Source organism: Dipodomys merriami, unplaced genomic scaffold, assembly GCF_024711535.1.
Source record: "Dipodomys merriami isolate MVZ:Mamm:240054 unplaced genomic scaffold, mDipMer1.0.p SCAF_11, whole genome shotgun sequence".
Taxonomy (NCBI): domain Eukaryota; kingdom Metazoa; phylum Chordata; class Mammalia; order Rodentia; family Heteromyidae; genus Dipodomys; species Dipodomys merriami.
In genome coordinates this window covers 42,127,253-42,141,714 of record NW_027202382.1, presented here as the reverse complement: position 1 = coordinate 42,141,714, position 14,462 = coordinate 42,127,253, and the positions used below count along the sequence as shown (strand labels likewise).

Sequence of the window (14,462 nt, the reverse complement as noted above, 5' to 3'; positions counted from 1 at the left end):
TAAATATTTGATCTGCCGAATGAATGCGAGCCGCAAGGTGATGTGTACTCAGGAAATCGGAATTGGCTGATACAACTTCTTGTGTAGGTTTCATAGCTTTGAGGAAGACAAATATTCCAAAGTGACTCCAGTACTAGAATAAACCATTCCCTGTGTGTGTTTTTCCAGGCCAGCTATGACTCTGCATATCCAGCCAGCATTTATTGAGAACCTACTGTGTATAGGCCTGTGCACAGAGTCAGTCTATCCTATCCAACAAACTCCAACTCCTGTCCCTCAGAAGCCAGCCATGGGCAGATCAGTGACTTACTGATCCTCATTAAAGGTCATCCATTGCATGGACAAGTAACAGGTCTCCCTGCATGTCTATAGCCCCCACCCATCCCACTTCTACTCAAGGAAAATATTTCTTCTGCATAGAAGGGTGCACCATCAGCCAAAAATCTAACAAGCAAGCACACAGAGAAGGCCGGCTGCTCCCTATTTATCCCTCACACAGCAGGTCCTGCTCTTCTGCTTGGATTGGTTGAGCTCAGGTTCACAATCTGCTCAAGACTTGTTAGTTTGAAGAAGGCAAGATGTATTTAAGTAAGGTGACCATTAAAAAAACTTTGAAATAAGATTAATGGTACACAAACAATCTCAAAACATACCCACGCTTTCTGCTATGCCTTGAACAATCTGAGGTGTCTCTTAATTCCATCTTAGAACAACCTGTTAAGACAAAACCTTACATTTCAAAAATCTTTCCTTATCCCAAAGCAGTTTCTCTTTTCCTTTCTTGTCTTGCTGATATTATTGTAACAGAATAATCAACAAAAGCCAAGCCACCTGGCCAAAGCAGGAACTTTTAAACAACTCAACTTTGATTGAAAAGATAGTTTGTCTCACACTTTAAGGTACAGCCTGCATAGCATGGTTGCCACTCTCTGGCTTCTGGCCATTGGTGCCCTCCATGAGGGCCTCTGGCTTCTCTTTCTGCTGTGCTGTGGCAACAAGGTGCTGGCCAGAAATAGCCATGTTCAAGACAAAGGCCTAAAGGCTTAGGGAGGCACTGACAGTAACCTAGCTTATCTTCAAAGTTCTTAATGCTTCGCTCCCCCCCCCAATTTACTTTATTGTAGTTTAGATGTGATACACAGTTGAGTTACCATTATATATGTCAGATAACAAGTACATTTCCTTTCACATAGTATCATGTGTTCCCTCATTCTCTCCCTACCCTCTCTCCCATCTCCACCCATGAGTTGCATAGTTCACTTTTATCAATGTCCAGTGCATGCCACTGCTGCACTTTTTCACCCTTTTTCCTCTGATTCTGTGTCCTCCCCCTGCCCTCCTGCAGATGTATACATGAATACATCATAGATAAGGTAAAAAATACAGAGTTACCAGAAAAAGAAAAAAAAATTAAGAAAAAAGTTCTTTGTTTCCATATCTTTGGAGTTCATTTCAGTATGTATCTTATTTTATATATTTTATGTGCACTTGGGCATTACACCTTTGTGGGATTCTCCTAAGACTATCCTCTTTTGTATGTGAGTATGTAGAATTTTGTATATTTTGTCATGTCCCATTGCATTTTAGGTCTAACTTCCGCATATTAGGGAGAACATATGGCATTTGTCTCTCTGATCTTGACTTACCTCATTTAACATGATTTGTTCTTGTTCCATCCATTTCCCTGCAAATGACATTATTTTATTCTTTCTAATGGCTATGTAAAATTCCATTGTATATAGAGATCATAGTTTTTGGATACACTCATCTGCTGTGGGATATCTGGGTTGTTTCCATATCTTGGCTATTATTAATAGTGCGGCAGTGAACATGGATATGCATGTGTCATTGTCATATCCTTGTTGATGATGCTCAGAGTAGATGCCTAGGAGTAGTATGGCTGAGTCATAGGGAAGGTCTATTTTTAGTTTTTTGAGAAACTCCAGATTGCTTTTCAGAGTGGTTGTACTAATTTACATTCCCACCAGCAGCACAGTAGTGTTTCTTTATCCCCACATCCCTGCCAGCATTTGTTACTGTCAGAATTTAAAATGTAGGCCAATCTAACTGGGGTAAGACTATATCTCATGGTTGTTTTGATTTGCATTTCCTTTATGGCCAGGGATGATGAGTATTTCCTGATGTGTTTTGCCATTCTTACCTCCTCTGAGAATTCTTTTCTTAGCTCCCTTGCCCATTCAGTAATTGCTGTATCAAGTTTGGGAAGGGCTAGTTTCCTGAGCTCCTTGTATATATTGGGAGGTAGGCCTTTGATGTAGTGCTAGTGAAGATCTTTTCCCAATTAGTTAGCTGTCTTTCTAGTTTAGAAACTATGTTCTAATGTTTCACTTTTGATAGAGGAGAAAAATATTTTAATCAGTGCTTGTACTTTTTGGGAAGAAGTGAGGCTGAGTTTGGGGCCTGGGCACTGTTCCTGAGCTCTTTCACTCAAGGCTAGTGCACTACCACTCTGAGCCACAATACCACTGGTAGTTAACTTGAGATAAGTGTCTCACAGCCTTTCCTGCCTAGGCTGGCTTTGAACATGATCTTCAGATATCAACCTTTTTAGTAGCTAGGATTACAGATGTGAGCCACTGGTGCCTGGCTTGCTTGTACTGTTTTTGAGAGGCAGGTGGTAGTTAGGAACTGTCCTGTTCTGCTCAGTGGGGTTTGATGACTGAGGTTGAGAACTGTGCAGCCAGACAACTTGGCCATTTAGCCTTGGCCCTGAGGAAATCACTCCACCCTACTGAGTCTGTTTCCTCACATATGAATGAGAATGACCTCACTACCTACCTCAATGGATAGCTGCCAGAATTAAAGGAGTTAGTATGTGTAAAGAATTTAGGACTTCCATTTTATATGCTTTCATTCTGGCAAATCCATGCAGGAAAATAATCCATGTGGTTGGAGAGGAGCTAGGAGAAGGGGTACACCTTTGTTAGGTCCTGGATAGGTGTTGAACTCTAGCCTTCCGAGAAGTCATGCAAGTTAATTTTCATTGCAGCATAGACTCACTAGCTTCAGTTCAGGCTGAGCCCCACTGAGCAGTGCTCACCAGCCAAGCAAGGAAGTCCTGGTATTGCTCTGTCCTAATGCTGCCCTCATGGACCTGGCAGCAGAAAGCATCCTTTGGAGAGGACTATGAAGACCTTCATGGATGAGCCCTGCCTGTCACATCTCTGTGCAGGGGTCTTAGACAGCTCAGGCTGTTTGGGATGCTTCACTTGCTCTGCCCTCAATGACTCTGTAGCGCCTAGGGGCCCCTGGGAGTCACAGTATTGCTCACAGTAAGGTCTATGAGAAGATACAAAATACAGTGCTCCCAGTTGCTACACAGCTACTGGAAGCCCAAGAAACAATAACAGCATCAAATGATGGAAAATTCATTTGAAAAAGAATTTCCAAGCAACTTTAGAAAAAAGTCTCACTGCTCAGATGGCCTTGAAATCACAGGACTGGCAGCCACTGAAGAAACCAGTAGCTTCCAAACTTACTTTCAATCTCCAAAGCCATTGCTCAGCTGTAATTCACCAGAAGCTCAATAACCAAAACTGGCACAAAAAAGACTTCCTGATAGAAATGGGCCTGGGTTATGTGCTTGGTGCCCTTGCTCCTCTCCCTCAGTCCTGGGAAGCCCTAAGGTAACTCTAAGGACCTCAGGGCTCCTCAAAGCACTGATAGAAAACTGCTATTCTACATTAGCTGTCCTGAGCACAGATGGAAAACAAGCCCCTCACTCTGAATGGTACCTGAACACAAACCTAGTTCCAGGTCTCCAGGCTAACACCTCTGGCCCCACTCTGCTAGGGCTAAATCAATGGAAAGTTTCAATTCAAAGAAACAGGTCCATTTCTGATCACCTACAACATACTTCTTAAGTATTTTAAAGGTTCCTTAAGCCAGCCAAGTAGGAACAGAGCCCAGCCCTACAATTGGCAGAAAGAAGGTCGGAAATGAGTTGTTGAAGTACATCTGACAATTCCATACAGTTCCTGTCAGTGCAGTGGGATATAAACAGGTCTTGAAAGGCTTGGGCTATATGTCTGAGAGAGACCCTGGACCAGGCAAGGCGGGCCAAGAGGTGAATACTAATGAGCTATGGAAATAGCAATTACTTCCCCCAAGTCAGGCGCTGGGCCAACTGAGAAGGATAAAGAGGTCTGAGATATTTTTAAAGTATTTTTACAGCAGAAAAACTTTCCTACAGACTCAATTATATAACTATCAGACTCCACCTCTGAGCTGAAATTATCCATGGCCTCAGGAAAGAAAAAAAAAAGGAAAGAAAAAAAGAAGAAGAAAATCACTTTTTCCTATATTAGGGTCACAGGTTTCTCTAGAGAAACTGGGCAACATGGCCAGTGACCCAGGGCAGCTGCAAACTATCAGCCCAGAGACCTTTCCAAGTGCAGCTTGTAGCCTGGCAGAGATAAGTGTGATCAAGCGGAAGGCAGAAGTTATGCACGGACTTGGCCATTAGAGATAACAACAAGCACATAGGGGTCCAGAAAGATCCCCACTAGGGGCTTCAACCCCATCTATATGAGCACCCCTACCCAACCCTTAAACCAAAAAGGTGCTTAGAGCCACTGAAGCCATGAAGATGCTTCAAGAACGTTTCATTAACCAACAGTAACTTTTCCTAGAAGAGTGCAGCCAGGGAAAGCCTGAGGCTTAAGCCATGCAGGTCTTCAGCAATGAAAGGACCTCAGAAATCAAAGGGACAGACTTAAGGAGATTAACTTACAGCCCAAGTTTTTGTCAGCCGAAAGATGGGAGCACTTTGTAATGCTGATACCACAGACATGAGAGAATGAAGGTTGTTGAGTTCTAGAAGTTTCTGGAAAAAAAAAGATATGGAATACATTATTTTGCTGCTATAAACAACAAAAGAAAAACATGCTCAAGTATTACCAAATGTTGTCATATTTATGAAATTCAATTACACTTAAAAATATCTCATGTAGAAAATATAGTTCTAAGAAGTTCATAGGAACCATATGTTCTATGTCTCTCAATTGTCAAAAGGTGAGCTTGCATCTAAAAGACTTGGAAATTTTCCTAGGCTGATCATCTGGTTGCCGGACAGAAACATGGCTTGAGATGAGATCTGATAATCCCTTTATAGTCCTTTTTTAGAGGAATCTGAACTGGTCCCAACAGGCTTCTGTAAGCTGACTCTGGCCCTGCCGGCAAGCATCAGTGGGTTCCATTGTGATTACCTTAACACCCAACAAGAAAGTGCCCAAGGAAAGATGTTATCAATCTCCATAATCTCTCTCAGCTGGAAAGGCAAGGCTCCTGCTCCCCGCTTCCCGATCCCTTTGAACCAGTGAGAGTGAGAACATTTGGAGTCAATTCAGTCGCAGACAAGTCCCTTACTGTGGAGGGCCACAGAATGAGCCATAGCAGAGTCAGTGCAGAAAAATGCAATTGCTGTGTTCTTGGTTTTATACTGGGGAAACTTGCTAACAGGAACCATGTCGGTGTCTCATTCTTAGGAGGCAGTGAACCTAAGCTTAGTGAGCTGGCTTTGTGGAACCCAAAGACCTGCTACCAATCCCAGCTCCCTTGACTTACATTTCCTACAGCAAGTTACCCAATTCTTTGAGTATTGGTGTCCTTGTAGTTAAAACTAGGAAGGTAATCATGGAACCTGCCCTGCATGAAATGGTGCCTGTCACCAGCTAAGGCAGTGCCTGGACCTGGGATGCATATTCAGTGCAAGGTAAGGCTTGGTCCTCTCTGTATGGAAGACTCCTTTTCTCCTCCCTCATCTTGGGATGCTCTGATGCCATTTCCTCTAAAATGCCTTTGTTCACCATGTTTGCAAATCTAAGAAGTGTGGGGACTAATGTCTGTGCTCCCACATAGGTTCTGTCTGTACATCCCTTTGCACTCGGACTGTACTTATTTTTACTTCACTGTCTGCCTTGTGTTCCCTGATAGCAGGTACCACCATGTTGTCAGTACCCAGGGCAGTGCTCAGCACACATCAGGTATAATGAAAAATTGAGGAAAAGCCCTTAAGCCTGTCCCTTGTAGCTCTGTTCTTACTGGAAGAGTCACTTTAACCACACAAGTTAATGTTTTATTTAGTACATCTTGTTACAATCTCAAACTGCTTCCTGTGTGTAATAATAGATTCTCTAAGTGAACTTAATTTCATTCTAGCATCTCAATTGCTATGCCTATGACCAAATTTCTTTCTAAAGCTGAGAAGTCTCTGGGAATTTTTCACCACTTCCATTTTCCAGATGAAAAAATCAAGGCCCAGAAAGGAGGGTTGCCCAGGGATACCCCCAGGGTTCAGGGCCAGCATGACAATCTGAAGTACAGGAAAGGGCAGTGGTTAAGGAGGAAGGATTCTGTACCCTTGAGTGAGGACTATAACTCAGTTCCAAACTGCAAGTCCCAGGAGAGCTAGAACCACATCCCACTCCCCATTCTGGCTCAGCATAGAATTGAGGGGAAGGGACAAGTAGCATTGAGCCAAGCACCAGTTCCAGGCACGTGAGGAGACTCTATGGGACATCACCGTGACTGTAAGGTCTGCTCCTGGATGGCTAGCAGACTCCACCATCCTCGCAGCAAAGTCTCCACCCAGTACCTGCGTTACCTAGGCAACTGGGACACCTGGAACAGGTCACATCTGCATCTGCTGAGGTCACATCTGAATTTGATGTGGCCACACCATACCCTAGATAAGGCCTAGTCCAGGCCCAGACGCCCTCTCTCTGCTCTTTTCTAGCTCTTTCTCAGCTCTTTCCTTCTCTTCTCTTTCCCAGCTCCCTTCTCTTTTCTAGCTCTCTCTCTGCTCATTTCTAGCTCTTTCTCAGCTCCCTTCCCTTTCCTAGTTCTCTCTTTCCCACCTTTCCCAGAGCTCTCTTTTCTCGCTTTCTCTCTTTTCTCTCTCTTTTTTCTAGCTCTCTTTCCCAGCTCTCTTTCCCAGGCCTTTCCCCACCTCGTGGAGGACCAAGATGGCCTGGTGCTAGCCGGAACGATGAATAAACCTACTCCTTACCTGAATACCACGTGCATGCTGCTGTTCTTACTCGGCTACCTCTTTTTAAAAACCTAACAGTGACCACTGTCCCTAACATCTCTTACAGCTCGACAAGCTTAATCTTCCTGTGAGGGGCAGCAGAGCTGCTCCCCTGAAGGCAGTGAGACATGGCTTTGATTGCTGTTCTGTCACTGACTAGCTTGGGGCCTGAGTATGACAGGTCATCTCCTTAAGTCCCCTTCTTACTCTGCAGATGGAATGATACCATGTGAGCACTGGGTGTGGTCCCACTAGTATAGGAGCTGCTACACTGTCTGGGACAGAAGAGCTCAGTTCAGGACAGCTTTCTGGAGATGCAGGTGGGAAGACAATACCTGTACACACAAAGAAAGCACTGAACCAAGGCAGAATAATGCTTCTGGAGCCTGGCAAACAGGTGGTGGGAGAAAGGCACAAGAAGGAGCTACCTGATTTGACAATGGTCTGGAAAAGCCATGAGCTAGCAGATTACATGAGGAAAGAGGAGAAAGGGATCCAACAAGCCACAAGGGCAGAAACTATGAGGCCAGGGGGTAGTAGGTGGGCATAAGGGGCAGGGCCACCTGGCTCTGGTCTTAGTTCAGGGTGGGGTGGTTGGAATCTGATGACTAGAAACACAATTATGTATGCTGTGAAGAGATCACAGGCACAGGTACTAAGTACACCCTCGGCACTGCAAGGGTCTAAAGGAGGATGAAGAGCGTCCAGGACAGTGTGGAAGTACTGAAAACCCAGGTAAGGAGAATGGTTGTCTGATGAAATTAAGGGATAGTGGGGGATGCTGCCAGAGCACAAACAGGGTACAGGGGTATAGGAAGCCAGGTGGGTCTTACATCAGGCTCTGCCTGGGAAAGTCAGGTGGTACCTTCCCTACCGCCCCCAACACTGTTGGACCTTGTCCAGCAGGCTCAGAGTAAAACACTATCTAAAGTACTGAGGAAATACATTTTGAGACAAAAATACATTAAAAATAATATAACAGCTTACCTTGGCTATTTTCACAAAATGGCTCAGGATTTCTGCCCTTATTTTTAAAGTCTGTGCTGTTAGAATTTCTCGTACAACCCAAAAACTGACCTGCAATACACAAACATACGCACAGAGACAAATTGTTAACTGCCATCAACCCTTGCCCACTGCTGCTGTGGGATTTCTGGAAGGCCAGGAAGGTAGAAGAGCATGGCCTAAGGACACATGAGGTTGAGTTCCTTATGGCATCTGAACCTGGATCCCTGGGGACCCTGTTCCCAGTGACCCTCTGCCATCACCAAGGGGAGGACTGGGTCCCCAAGACATGAAAGTCTCTGCAGGGCCAGGTTCCAGTGGCTCATGCCTGTAATCCTGGCTACTCAGGAGGCTGAGATCTGAAGATCATTATTCGAAGTCAGCCAGGGCAGGAAAGTATGTGGCTCTTATCTTCAATAAACCACTCAGAAAAAGCTGGAAGTGATGCTGTGGGTCAAGTGGTAAAGCTCTAGGAGTGAGCAAAAAAAAGCTCAGGACAGTGCCAGGCCCCAAGTTCAAGCCCCAGCAAGAAATAAATACAAATTTTCAGGGAACTGGGAGATGATTTGGCCTGGACTCCTGGACTCCAGATGAGGCCATGGATAATGGGAGAGTAGATAGAGGGATGGAAATGGTCAGACAAAGGAATATACACTGACAATAACACCCATGAGTCCATATGGCCTGCCAGGTTCAAGATAAGGAGGTTTTGCCAATATTACACAAATGCAACAAATTTAATTTTCTAAGAGAGGATTAGCAATTATATACAACACAGAAGTGTCTTTCGAAGTTCCACGAAACAACCTAAGCTATGGGTTTGTTCTTCTGTAGCTAGCACATGCCAAAGACTGTGCTAGTAGCTTCAGTGAAGATCCTCATTCTTGCCTGACCTCTCACATACAGCCATAGTGCTGAGCTGCTGGGGCTATTGGTGGGAACAGGCTGACTCACAGCACCTCAAGAAAACATAGGGAAGGGGCAGCCAAGAGCTGCTGGGAAACAGCTAGCTTTCCTTGTTATGCCTCATTCCCATCACAACAGTATTGTGTGAAACACATGCCAAAGAGTGCCACCGCCATAGTAAAAGGAGAGAGGGTGCACTGGCACAGCATAGCGGGGGGGGGGGTGTGCATGAAGAGGAAGGCAAGGCAGCAGCACCCCTTCCACCCCCACACACACACAACTAGAAAAAGCAGAGGCTGGCCCAGAGTTCACATTGCAAGCTTGCTGTTGCAATAAAGGAGGGTCTCCTGAGTGGAAAACTGTCCCTTCTCAAAGAGGAAATAGGAAAGGGAAACCAGGAATCAACAGTTTGCATTTTATATTAAGCAGGAGCATTAGAAAATGTTTTCTTCAGTGCAATTACTGGTGGTTACCCCCAGGACACGCCTGGGTTTCCATAGAATCATTTTTTCCAAGGAATTGCCAAAATTAAATTCAGTCTCAAATGTTTACTAGCCAGCTATGGAAGAAAGTTCTTCTAAGTACCAAACAGTAAATTCAGTGATCATATATTTTAATATGTACAATTCTCATGCCACATAATCTCAAGTGTGCTGCTTTATATGTATATGATAATTTAACAGATTCTTGCCTGCCAAAACCTCACTTTTTTCTGGCAAAATTTTGGAAAATGACAGAGTTGACTTTGGATCTGCAGCAACACACAGTGTGTAGTAGCAGCTCTGATGAAACAATTTGATTCAACAGAGTTATGTGATACCCCCACTGAAGTCCACACCTTACCTGGCACCAAAGTGACCAAGGGAGGAAGCAAAACTCTCCAGAAATCTCTGAACTGGAAAGCAACTGTGATAATGGCCATTGAAGAAGTTCAAAGCAGGTGAACCATAGAATGGGGAGTAATGACTGATGAGGGCAGGCTCTGGAACATGGCAAGATCTTACAGCAAAACAGGTCTGAGGTATGACTGTAGATACCATGACTAGGACTAGCGGTGCCTGACAGGCCTGAAGGAGCTCTGTGGGGTGCAAAAGGGAGGGCAGATGAAACTGGAATAGGATAGGATGACCAGACCATGGGTCCTGGAGCAAGGAAAGATGACAGAACTATGGTGCTATCTAATGTGGGGAATTCAGAGGCTTCTGAAGAGCAACACGTGAGATCATTCTGATGGGCAGGGCCACTAGCTAGAACACTAAGGCAATGGTAAGAGAGAAGAGGGGCCTGAAGAGGGCCACAGTGAAGGAGATGAGAAGGGCCAGATGAGAAAGATGAAATGGGTAGAGCAGCAGTCTTAAGATTTTTTTTTAGGGGGGGGGTCTGGTCATGGGGCCTGAACTCTGGGCCTGGGTGCTGTCCCTCAGCTCTTTAGCTCAAGGCTAGCGTTCTACCACTTGAGCCACAGTGCCACTTCCAGCTTTTTTTTTCCTGCTTATGTGGTGCTGAGGAATCAAACCCAGGGCCTCATGCATGCAAAGCAAGCGCTCTACCACTGAGCCACCTTCCCAGCCCCTTAAGATTTTACTCTCTAAGTACAAAATTTCACAGACACTTGACACAGAAAATAAGGCAAATAGAGATAAGGACAAAGAACCATTTGCAAACTTACTAGTCTCACGTACAGATGAACATGATGACAGGGTAATATATGTCCTCCCACTCTTTTTTCCATATATACTACATACGTTGTCTTTCTCAACAAAACTGGTGAACATTAGTCATATGTCATAAGAACTTTTGTAAGTCACTATTTGTCTGCCGTTTTTTACAGGTCCAAGTACATCATCACAGAGATGCATCACCAGTGACTGAAATAAGCTCCTACTGTTGGGCAGGCCATTTCTAATTATTTTATTGTGGTAAATAATACTGTAGCAAACACCTTTGCACCTTGAATATTTTAAAATATGTTTCTTATTGTAAAGATACTGTACAGAGGGGTTACAGTTACATGAGCAAGGTAATGAATCCATTTTCTGTAGAGCACTGTTACCCCCTCCTTTGTTTTTTCCCTACCATCCCTTCCCTCCCCACCTCCCCAACTCCTACCCCACTCCCCCACAAAGTTGTAAAGTTATTTTTCAACATAGTGTCTTGTACATCTCGTTGTTACAATGGGTCATCCTGTATCCTTATTTCAGCATTTTGTTATTTCCCTTCCCCTCTTGTATACTTTTTATTAAAGTCTGAGAATAAATTCTTGGAAGGTGAAATGAATAAAAGTGTACATCTTTTCATATATATATATATATATATATATATATATATATATATATATATATATACATACATACATACATAAAACTTGGCTTCCAAAAGGTTTGACTTTGATCCATCAACAAGTTTAAACAGATCCATGTTTTCCTATACCAGCCAAAACCAGTTGGTAAAATTCTTTTCCTCTTTACTAACCCAGTAGACAAAATGGTATCACATTGTAACTGGTTTGCATTTTTTTTCATGACCATCCAGTTAACTTTTTTTTGCATTTTTTTCAGTGCACATTTTCTGTTCCAAATAATTATAAGCCATTTGTACTGCTGAAGAATTGCCTGCTCAGGTGCTTTACCCATCTTTCTATTGGGACATGTGTCATCTCAATATCATAGGCAGGCCTGATCAAGAGCTTCTTCACAGCCTGTTTGATCTGATGCTTGTTGGCCTTGACATTCACAAAGAACATAAGTGGGTTGCTGTATTCTGTCTTCTTTAAGGCTAACTCAGTGGCTAGGGAGAAGCTGATGATGGCATAGGGGTTAAGCTTGCTTCTCCTGAGGACACTCTTCCAAGGGTATAGAGCTGCCCCCAGATCTGCAAAGTCTTAGGTTGCTGCAAGGTCAGTGACATTAGTATCTTCATTTTGTGGCTATGGACGCCTCTTAGCATTGCTTTCTTGGCAGTGTGTGTCTGCCATCTCAGCTTCAGCTTTGGGAAGGGTGGGAGCTTCCTTCTTTGCTTTCAGCTCCATCTTGGTAAAAAAAAAAAAAAAAGGCAGAACAGGCATCTTAACAATAATGAATGTTTTGATCCATAAAGATGGCATATCTCTCCATTTGTTCAGATGTATTCTGATTACTTTCAACAGTGTTTTGTAGTTTTCCACATATAAACTTGCACATATTTTGTAAGATAAATTACCCTAGTTTTGTTTTAGTGCTATCAAAAACAGTGTTTTTGTTTTGGGTTGCTACTATTGTTTTTCATTTCAAATTCTATTTCTTCATTTCTGGTATACAGGAAAACAACTGACTTCAGTATAATGACCCTGTGTTTTACTTTAGTTATACTTTAGTTAATTCCAGGAGGGTTTTGAAAAAAAGATTTCTTGGGAACTTTTATATAGACAATCACAAAAACTATGAGTTAAGACATCTTGAGTTCTTTCTCTCTGTTCTGAGTATCTTTTATTTTTTTCTTGTCTTATTGCACTATCCAGGACTTTCCATTCAATGTTATGTAGAACTAGTTAAAGAGCATACCTATGGGGCTGGGAAGGTAGCTCAGTGGTAGAGTGCTTGCCTCTTCAGTGATAGAGTGGGCCTCTGGGCCCAGCTATGGGTTAGAAAGGGTCTTGCAAACTTTTCTATCCAAACTGGTGTCAAACCATGATCCTTCCATTCTCAGCCTCACAAGTAGCTAAGATTACATGTGTGAGCCACCAGCACCTGACTAATGACAGTGACCCCAGAATGACTGAAAACATCTATATGGTATGTTGAACTCCGTGAGGTTGACAGGCCTGCAACACTTTTGGTGAACCTAGTCAAGCTTTTCCATCTGGCCACTCAATGAATAAATCACAAAGGATTCAGACTCCACGGAGAAGCAGGCAAGCAGAACAGGACACTCACTCCTAGGCTTCTGCTTTGGCCACAAGGAGCCTCAAGTCCCTGGCAATCTCCTTCAAATCAGTTGATCTTCCTACTTTCCGTTAGTTCCCTCTAAAACATTTGGGTACCTACTATATGGCAGATACTAATCTAAAAGCTCTTGATATATATTTCATGTAACTATAGTAATGGTGTCAAGTAAACACTGTCATTACTCTCAGTCACAGATGAGGAAAATGGTGCTTTCTTTTATCTGGAGTCTAATGAGGCATACTGTCCTCACATGGGTCAGGTCTACCAATGAGCTCATCTCAAAGAAAGCAGCCACAGTGGTGAGCCAGGTCTGGCATGTAGCCAGTTTGTAAGCCAGAGCTACTACAGCTATGTCCAAGAGCTGCTGGCTCTCTGAGTAGCTCCGGCAGAAAGATCATTTCCCGGAGCACTGGATTTGAGAAAATGTAACTTTACTTCTGGCTCATTTCACCACTTGGTTTGAGTAGGACAAATATAACTGTTCACAGAAGAAGCTACACTGCCTTTGCCAAGCTGAGCTGGCATCAGAGTGTGAAACAGATTACTTCAGAGTCCCTGATGGCCTTTCCTCAGGGAGCTCCATAGTTAGTCAGAGGTGGGAATTGAGTTGACTCCCAGTCAAATATTTTTGTTACGGAAACTATGAATCTCTTGATAATTTGTGCACATCTGGGCTTTTTGTATTGTTCTGTTTTTTGTTTTGTTTTGATTTGTTTTGTTTTTAGACTATGCTTAGTGGAAAGGATTTTCAAAAGAAGGAGAAAAGAAGAAAAAGGTTCCCAAAACAAACTGTGTGCAGCTCTTCATTCAGATACATCTAGACCTTTCTTGGCTCCTATAACATCTCCCCAACGAATACTACTGCTAGTCCAGCCTTGATCTTTAGACTATAATCTGGTGCCTCTCTGAGGCTCCTACTGCCCTTGGGTGGACACTGAGGTTAGAAAGGGCTGGAGGGATTGAGCAACAATGATGCACAAGACCAGGCATTTCTGTGAAGGCAGGCCCAGCTGGAGCTAAGACCTCAAGGGAACATGAGCCCCAGAACCCAGAGGGCTAGTCACTCACATTATGTAACCTCAAGGCCACTGTCCTCATTAAAAAAAAAAAAAAAAAAAAACAAGAATGAGGAAGAAAAATTTGGAATGTTGGCTTATGCAAAAAGGGTTTTGCAGGGTGTTTGCTACAAAAAAATATGTTCTAGAAGCTCTCCCCCTCATTTGGTCCATATCAGTGATCACCACTCCAATAAATGAGATACAGCTGCCACACCTGGAGCCAAGGTTCTAGCTAGACTAAATCAGTCTGGAGTAGTGTAGGGCCAGTGAATCCAGAGTTGAGAAGTATTAAAGAATTCTTCAAGCCGGGCGCTGGTGGCTCACGCCTGTAATCCTAGCTACTCAGGAGGCTGAGATCTGAGTATCTCGGTTTAAAGCCAGCCCGGGCAGGAGAGACTGTGAGACTCCTATCTCCAATAAACCACCAGAAAACCGGAAGTGGCACTGTAGCTCAAGTGGTAGAGCGCTCGCCTTGAGCTGAAGAGCTGAGGGACAGCGCCCAGGCCCAGAGTTCAAGCC

At 43.7% G+C, this 14,462-nt stretch overlaps 1 protein-coding gene across 7 annotated transcripts in view; it reads right to left on the bottom strand.

Moving 5' to 3' along the window:
- Positions 1 to 14,462, bottom strand: part of Ralgps1 (Ral GEF with PH domain and SH3 binding motif 1) — a 247,886-nt gene that overhangs the window by 152,568 nt on the left and 80,856 nt on the right. For all 7 annotated transcript variants that reach the window (XM_070013898.1, XM_070013843.1, XM_070013853.1 and 4 more), the window contains exons 6-7: positions 8,039 to 8,128; positions 4,754 to 4,846 (exon numbers count right to left, since the gene is read on the bottom strand). In XM_070013898.1, the coding sequence (XP_069869999.1) occupies positions 4,754 to 4,846; positions 8,039 to 8,128 (183 nt within the window). The remainder of the gene's footprint in view (positions 1 to 4,753; positions 4,847 to 8,038; positions 8,129 to 14,462) is intronic.